Source organism: Lingula anatina, chromosome 3, assembly GCF_051362555.1.
Source record: "Lingula anatina isolate TDL-2025a chromosome 3, LinAna3.0, whole genome shotgun sequence".
NCBI classification, from domain to species: Eukaryota; Metazoa; Brachiopoda; class Lingulata; order Lingulida; family Lingulidae; genus Lingula; species Lingula anatina.
In genome coordinates, this window is record NC_141769.1 from 5,966,309 (window position 1) to 5,974,319 (window position 8,011).

At 33.2% G+C, this 8,011-nt stretch overlaps 1 protein-coding gene across 1 annotated transcript; it reads left to right on the forward strand.

Moving 5' to 3' along the window:
• The first annotated feature begins 101 nt into the window (after positions 1-101).
• On the forward strand, positions 102-7,858 carry LOC106177531 (carnitine O-acetyltransferase). The gene is made up of 14 exons (XM_013560336.2): positions 102-398; positions 1,336-1,530; positions 1,771-1,851; positions 2,328-2,446; positions 2,757-2,810; positions 3,166-3,334; positions 3,751-3,922; positions 4,274-4,452; positions 4,911-5,011; positions 5,229-5,348; positions 5,782-5,904; positions 6,191-6,389; positions 6,638-6,775; positions 7,122-7,858. The coding sequence occupies exons 1-14, from the start codon at positions 372-374 to the stop codon at positions 7,335-7,337; spliced, it is 1,893 nt and encodes a 630-aa protein (XP_013415790.2). The 5' UTR covers positions 102-371; the 3' UTR covers positions 7,338-7,858.
• The last annotated feature ends 153 nt before the right edge of the window (positions 7,859-8,011 follow it).

Consider the following 8,011-nt stretch of genomic DNA (forward strand, 5'->3'; position numbering starts at 1 on the left):
AAGCCATAAGTCATTGTGAAAAGAGAACTGACAATTGCCTAATTAACTGAAGTAATGCTCACTTGTAAAAAATGTTTTATCCATAATTTAATAAAGGGGTATGCGAACTTGGAAGATATTTTACACGATTATCAGGAAAACTGCCAATTATAATGTAATTGTTCTCAAAATGATCAAGCCAAGGTATGCTAAAGACGGCACTTTACAGGGGGAAAACCCTCACCAAACCTGGTAAAGCAATCTCTAAGGGCTTCCATACACCTTGCCAAATGTACCTCTTCAGAAGAGTAATAAAAGGTCAAGGATGTCTGGTTTGCTATGAGGAGCAGAGGACTATCTCCCCAGTGTACAAATAGGTCAAACTGGGAAACATGTTGAGACGTCTGAGTTCTGCACTAGTAAGTATTCACTCAGTCTTATGGATTCTTTAAATTGAACAATTATTATAAATTGTAATTCACAGTGATACACATTGATTACTGGGCATTGGGTTTTAGCTGTATTTCCTGAGGAACCCAAAACCTATGTCCAGTCCAATGCCAAATGTTTCTTTTACAGTCCATACAAACTTTCAAAAACTTTAAATCTGAAAGTCATCCAAATGAAACAGTTAAGTCATGCTAAACAGTTGCTTATTTTAAAAGAGGGAATCATGATTTGATCATATATGCAATGTGTTTCTTTAGTTTAATTATATATCTGAGCAGGATACACACAGGTATACTGTAACAGTAAAGCATAAATGCCAGAATTCGGCTGGTAACCTTTCGTCTGACAGCTAATTTTGCCAGCTATTTTTCTCCTACATATAGTCCTATATGTCTGCTTTAGTGATCAAAACCCAATAGGTCCACACCAATATTCAAACAGTTTAGTAACCTTAAAGTAAAAGATGCAGTTTTGTTTTTGTGAGTGGGTGTATGTACATGTGATGGGTTATATGTATATTATTTTCTGGAAGTCTATGTATGTTATTTTTATTGCCAGTGTCTCAAGTTCTGTACCTGAAAACTGAAAACATCAAGAATTTATGCATGTACATAAGTGATTGAAATACCATTTCAATATAATAAGAAAAATCCTGGAATTTAGAAAGTGAATGAAGGTAGACGGCATGGTAGATTGCAGAATTCTTGACACGAGGGTTATGACCTTTCTGGCTCTAAAAGCACTTGCCAATCTTAGCTTCAAGACATTTTTATAACAGTATAATTGAACTGATATTTCATTATCAAAAATATAAGTCATACAAAATGCCACTTATGAATTTGTCTTTTAAATACTACTGTTATAATTAATGTCAAATAAATGCATACAAATTGAAGTTTTATTTAGGTACAACAGACCTCTTCACTAGCTCCACCTATTGTGGAAAGCTACCTGCCAAAAATATGGCAAGCAACACGCAGGTACTCCATCAAGCAGCAGTTGCCACGGTTACCAGTTCCATCTCTTGAACAAACACTTGATAAATATCTCAAATCAGTACGTCCATTGCTAAGTGATGAAGAATATGATCAGACAAGACATGTAGGTACAACAAGAGCTTTCTCAAATCCAATTCTTTTTCTGAGGAAAAAAAATACACATCAATATAAGATATGTTGTTGATATCTTTATTTGTAAAACTGAGCTTATGTGGCTACTTTGTAGATGAAAAAACAACTTGGTAGGCATCAGTGATGGTTAAACATTGTTTTTTCACTGACAGCTCAATGTGCCTTTGTCATTTTGTGATTAAATTTCAAAAGGATTTTTGTAAATTTTCAGATTGTTGCAGATTTTGCAAAGAATCCAGGACCCAAATTGCAGGACCTGCTGCTTAGGAAGGCTCAAAGTACAGATAATTGGGTAGGTGTTATTGTATGGTTTATAACCAACAGATGATACAAAAATCACATGAAACATTTCTGACATTCATAGCATACTATATGCTCAAAAAGACTCAGTAAACTAAAAAGCACCTGACAGTTTTAGATTTTCATTGAACAAAATTTTAGTCTCTATGGTCAAAGTATAAAAGTGCTGCTAAAGTACATTTTAATGGAGTACCAATAAATGATTGAAACCTCCCCTCCCCCTCTGCATGAGATTTAGTTTCATTTTTCCAGAACATAATTAGTTCTAGCCTAAGGTTAATTAATTATTACTATTAAGCTACATATATAATAAATATCCATCCTGCTGTCAATATAAACCAAGGGGATAGGTCTGGCCCATTTTACATCCTTGATAATTTGATATAATTAAATTACTATTAATATTTGATTTTCATTTATTAAATTTTTTGTTTTGTTTTGTTTCATTTTTGATTTTGTGATTTCCAGCTAGCAGAATGGTGGCTGAATGTTGCCTACCTAAGCTATAGGATGCCAGTGGTGGTTCACTCTAATCCTGGTGTTATTTGCCCAATGCAGGACTTTGATGATGAAATGGAACAGCTGAGGTACATGTATCACATTTTATAATGCAGTTCTACTCACTGTGCACTGAGAATGTCTAGGGGTGCATTTACAATGAAACTTTCATACTAGGTAGATCAATCCAGCTTCCCAGGAACTCGCACTGAATGCACTATTAGATTAACTGAATGACACCCTTAGGCTAGCTTTTTTGCCAACATACTCATATATTACCACCAGCTTTTTTGTACTCTACTCAATGCCAGGAGGAGGCGTGTTACTCTTTTAATCTATATATAGCACCTGCCTATTTTGTTCTTATGTTCGTAAGCTGCCATTTTTATGTTCTTCTAGATTTGCAGCTAAATGGATATCTGGTGCTTTGTCCTTTAAGAAGATGATTGACGAGTAAGTACAAGGCTACAATTTTTGTCTTCTTTCTTTTGTGATTGAATGTGTTAGTAATTATACTACTTATATATTTGGGTGTGGTGAAACAGTTATTGTAATCAATGACAGAATAATATATCATGTCTCTGCATTCAGACTGTTGAGGTATGTAAAGTATTATTTTAATTGATAATCATTAAACTTATAAATATTGCCTTATATTAACTTTTTTTTGTGTCAAGGAAGAATGCTTTATGTATTACATTCTTAAAAGGTAATTTGAAATCAAACAAATGATTTTGCACCCTCAGTTCAATATATTGTCAATAAAACAAGATGTCTATTAACCAGACCCTTTCTTCTTAACTCTTAGGCAAACTCTACCAGAGGAAAAAATGGGCAACCATCCTCTCTGCATGGCTCAGTACTACAAGATACTTTCATCATGTCGTGTTCCTGGGGTGAAACGTGATTCTCTAGTGCAGTTTCCTGTGGGTACTCCTAACTCACCAAGACATATTATGGTTATTCGTAACAACCATGTAAGGAAGCCATCAGGTCTTGAAATACAAATACTGTACATTCTTTTTGTAATGGGAGATAGACCTCAGGCATGATTTTGTTTCAAATTTTAATTAGATAATTATACAATTTTTTCTTGGTGGTTTCTTACTTGATAATAAAAGATACTACCATTTGTTATTTAATGGCATATGAAATTTTTGTGACTTTCATAATATGCTGAACATGTGAGAATATGATGTTAACTAGTTTTCCTTTGGATCATAATATAAGGAAATGTCAATTGACTATGAAAAATGTCTATCATGTACTGCAAGGTCATTTCCAGAAGCTGCAAATACAAACCAGTGAGACACGTAGTTCTGTAACCATTAAAAATTCATTATTATTTCACCAAAAATGAAAATATATTGTTAATTTTCTTGTTTTATTTTAGTTCTTTAAACTTGATGTGTATGGCCAGAATGGAAAGCCACTCAATGTGGACCAAATTCACAAACAACTGATGAGAATCGTAGATAGCTCTTCACACCCCACCCCTCCAGTTGGAATTCTCACCACAGAGAGCAGGAAAACATGGGGATCTGCTTACCAGAGGCTGGTAAAAAGTAGGTATACTTCACTGCAGAACCAGAATTTTGCTCAGGAGAGCACATTTTTTTAGCTTTGTTCAACATATATAAAGTGAATAATTTTAATGTATTTTACATATTTCTCCAAATTCTACTATTTATTTGGCAAACACAGTTTTTTTTTGTCAGTAATGATTAATGAGGTAATGTTTTATAGTTGATATTTATACATGTTCTGACAATAAATAAATGTCAACTCTTAATGATGTTTATTTGATCTAAATTAAATTGCAACAAAAAGGTTGAAGTTTTACTTAATTAAAATACAAAATCAAGCTATTTAAATATATATAAATTTAGAATTGGTATATAATGTCTTGATTTCAGACACGATGAACAAGGCCAATGTTGAAGAGATCCAGCGTAGTATATTAGTCTTGTGTCTAGACAAGCCCATGCCTGTCACTGGCCCAGGCATGAGACAGAGCCAGTTTGTCAGGCAGATGTTTCATGGAGGCGGGAGCCATCTTAACAGTGGAAACAGGTGGTTTGATAAGACAATGCAGGTAAGACTAGGTGCAGGTATAGGGTTTCTTTTTTTTCTGGGGGGGGGGGGGGATGTGAGGAACGGGCTACAAAAGGCACATTTGGTCTTTTCTTTAGCTTTCTTGTTTTCTGGAAAAAACATTTGTTAGTAAATATTTGAATATTCATTTTATACTTACAAAAGACATCATTAAATCCTCACACTATTAAAAATGCTGATTTTGCTCTCAATTCTATCAGATTCGTAGACGTAACGTTGGTCATTGATATATGTAGTATAATTATATCTGTTGTGATGCTAAGTGAGAGTTTGTTATATTGTGTAAAAATGAAAAAAGTTACAAGACAAACTGTCTTGTCTTATTTAAAAATGTCCCATGAAACATGATAAGAACAACAGTATGTGCATGATAGTCTTTGTGTTCTGCTGCAGCAATGTGATGATGATTAATAAAATGGGTTTCCCCATATCTTCCAGCTAATCCTCAGTCCAGATGGTGCTTGTGGCATGAATTATGAACATGCAGCTGCAGAGGGAGCCACCATTGCCTTTTTACTGGATCATGCTATGAGTTATGCGTAAGTATATTTGCTGATACAATGGAGATCTAATATAGAAATACAAAGTGGAAGATTGATGTTACTTATATAATAAGTTAAAAGATTGAGTGAGATATTTGTATTACATAAGTTTTAACTTTAACTTAAAAAAAAACATTTATTATCATGATCAGTCAGTAATCCATCTAAAATAATAATAAACCAAATCTTTAATTGATATTCTTAAAAAATATAGGAAGAAAATTCCAGAAGAGCTAGCCCCTGCAAGTGGAATTGTAGACCCCAAGAAGCTAGAGTGGGATTTGTCACCAGAAACACTGGAGGACATTAAGGAAGCAGAGGAGGACTTAGACATGTGGGTAACTGAACCACCCTGGTACCCTGAGTTTCAGAGGTAACTGGAAAGTCACATCTGTTATCAGCATAAGAAGGAGCATTTTCTGATAATAAGAGGGGATTTTCTGGTTACCTGTGAAATTCAGGGTTGACCTTACGTGGTGTGCATGTGATTCAGCTGACTTTCTTCATGAACTTGTATGTGGGTTATAATATGACAAAGCAAACTAGGTGAATGTGTTAGAGTACTTATCTTCTTTTTCTTCCTTTGATTATAAACTAAGTTAACATCTTTTTGTGAAAAACATGCAACTTGATGTTATTTGCAAGTACCAATATATTTGATTAATCAGAAAATGTCAGTTGGTATTTAATTTTTTTCGAAAGGAAAGGTAATTTAAATATTTTCAACTTGCCTTTGATATCTATTTTCAAATTTTAATGAATTACAGGATGGTGGATGATGTGTCACTAACAGCTCTTAGATTTAAAGGATTTGGTAAAGATTTTGCCAAATCCCAGAAACTCTCTCCAGATGCCTTTATACAGGTGGCCATGCAGCTGGCTTATCACAGGTAGAAATACAGCAGATTCTTATAACTCATTACTTTATAATTCAAATTATTGTTTGTCTCAAACAAATCTGTTTGATGATGTAATATTAATGAAGAAATATACATTTAAGTCACTGCTTGCAGACAGACGAATTAAAAATTGGGCACAGAATTTCCAAAACCAGTTGCAAAAGAATAAACTTATTGAAAGCTTTCGTTTTTTTAATTTTATCTCAATGAGCAGCAACTAATAAACAATCTGTTATAAAGCAGTAAATCAGTTAATCATTTCAACCTATAATTACAGCATTTACGATAGACCCCCCGCCACCTATGAGAGTGGATCAACACGAGCTTTCAAGCTGGGCAGAACAGACACCATCAGGTCATGCACCATTGACTCTACAAACTTCTCCAAAGCTATGCAGGATGATTCTGTATCAAAACAAGAGAAGGCAGACTTACTGAGAAAAGCTGTTGATGCCCATAGGAAGTATACTGCAGATGTGAGTCAGTACAAAAATATTCAGGACCACTTTAAACAAAGTTTCTGTAACAGTAGGTCTTTCCACAAACAAAAATAATGAAAAATTTTTTAAGAATTGCAAAAAATTATCGGACCTCATACCAATAGTATATTTTTAAAAAACCAATAAAATATGATTTAAATTGTGATTCTTATTTTATTGAGTATTTCAGTTGCTTTCAATGGTGGTGATGTTCATGAAAAAAAAAATGACTTTCAATTTTTTAGGTTTTGTCAGGTCAAGGCATAGATAGACATTTACTGGCCTTCAAACTGCTGGCAATAGAGAACGGCATGAATGTACCTGAGTTATTCATGGACACAGCTTACAGTCGTAGCATGCACCACCAAATTTCTTCTAGTAATGTAAGTTTTTATTTATTTATTTATTTATTTATTTATTTATTTATTTATTTATTTATTTATTTATTTGTGTTAAGATAAGTGTCTCATTCAATTTAAAAGGGACATTATGATTTTAATGTGGCAAAAAGTTATAGATGAAACTGAGCATTGCGATTGATATTTTTTTACCTTTCCCCTTCTTTTAAGTAGCTTTAGAATATTCCATTTAGATATTTCGCTGTTTACTTAATGCTGTTTTTGTTTTGGCTCTGCATGAACTAAAATAAGTTGGAGCTAAAAACATCAAAGAAAAGGATGAGAAAATTTGTGTAAAATTAACAAGCACTGCTTGAATTAATATTTTCAGGTTACAGCTAAAACGGAAACAGTTTTCTGCTTTGGGCCCACTGTACCAGATGGTTATGGGGTCTGTTATAACCCCATGGCAAAACAAATCATCTTTGCCATATCAGCATTCAACAGTTGCAAAGAGACAGACTCTGACATGTATGGCAAGTCTCTGGCCCGGAGTTTAATTGACATGCATGATTTGTTACTTGAAACAACTGGATCAAAGCTATGAGAATTCTGTGTACAAATTAAGTGAAAACAGTGGCTTTGACTCGCCAAGGTTACTCTTTATAAACAAATCAATGGATCTCTTTTCTCAGAGATCTTTAAATCTCTTATAGAAAATCTTTACATACTCTTTCCCTCTTCTTTTTCTTATTATTTATTCATTTATTGTTCTAGTTTTGTTTGGTTTCTCAAGCACTGTTTACTTTCTCGGAATATTGTATATTTATATCGGTATATAGCTAGGAAAGTTATAGTAGACTGTAGCAAATGACAAGTAAAGGTGTCCTTGCATGACTTAAAAAGAATTAATGGGTTACAGCAATCCACTCATGCTTCTTCAAACACTTTAATTATAAGAATATTTTAAGAGTATTATTAGTTAACATTTTTGTTAAACAAAAATGTCTTCTTATGACAATGATTCACATTTTAAGATTTTTATCATTGAATCCCTTTATATCAATACAACAATGAAAATTGCATGGCTTGAACAAGAAAGTAGAAAATAAAATTTTTAAAAAGCTACATGGTATATTTTATTTTTACATCCAAGGTAAACTGATTTGTCCATTTATATCAATTTTCTCTCTCTCTCTCTCTCTCTTTTTTATTTATTTTTTTTCAAATGTGAAGAGCAAGTGCATGTGAAAGCTTGAGGTTGGAATTTTTTCTAAAATT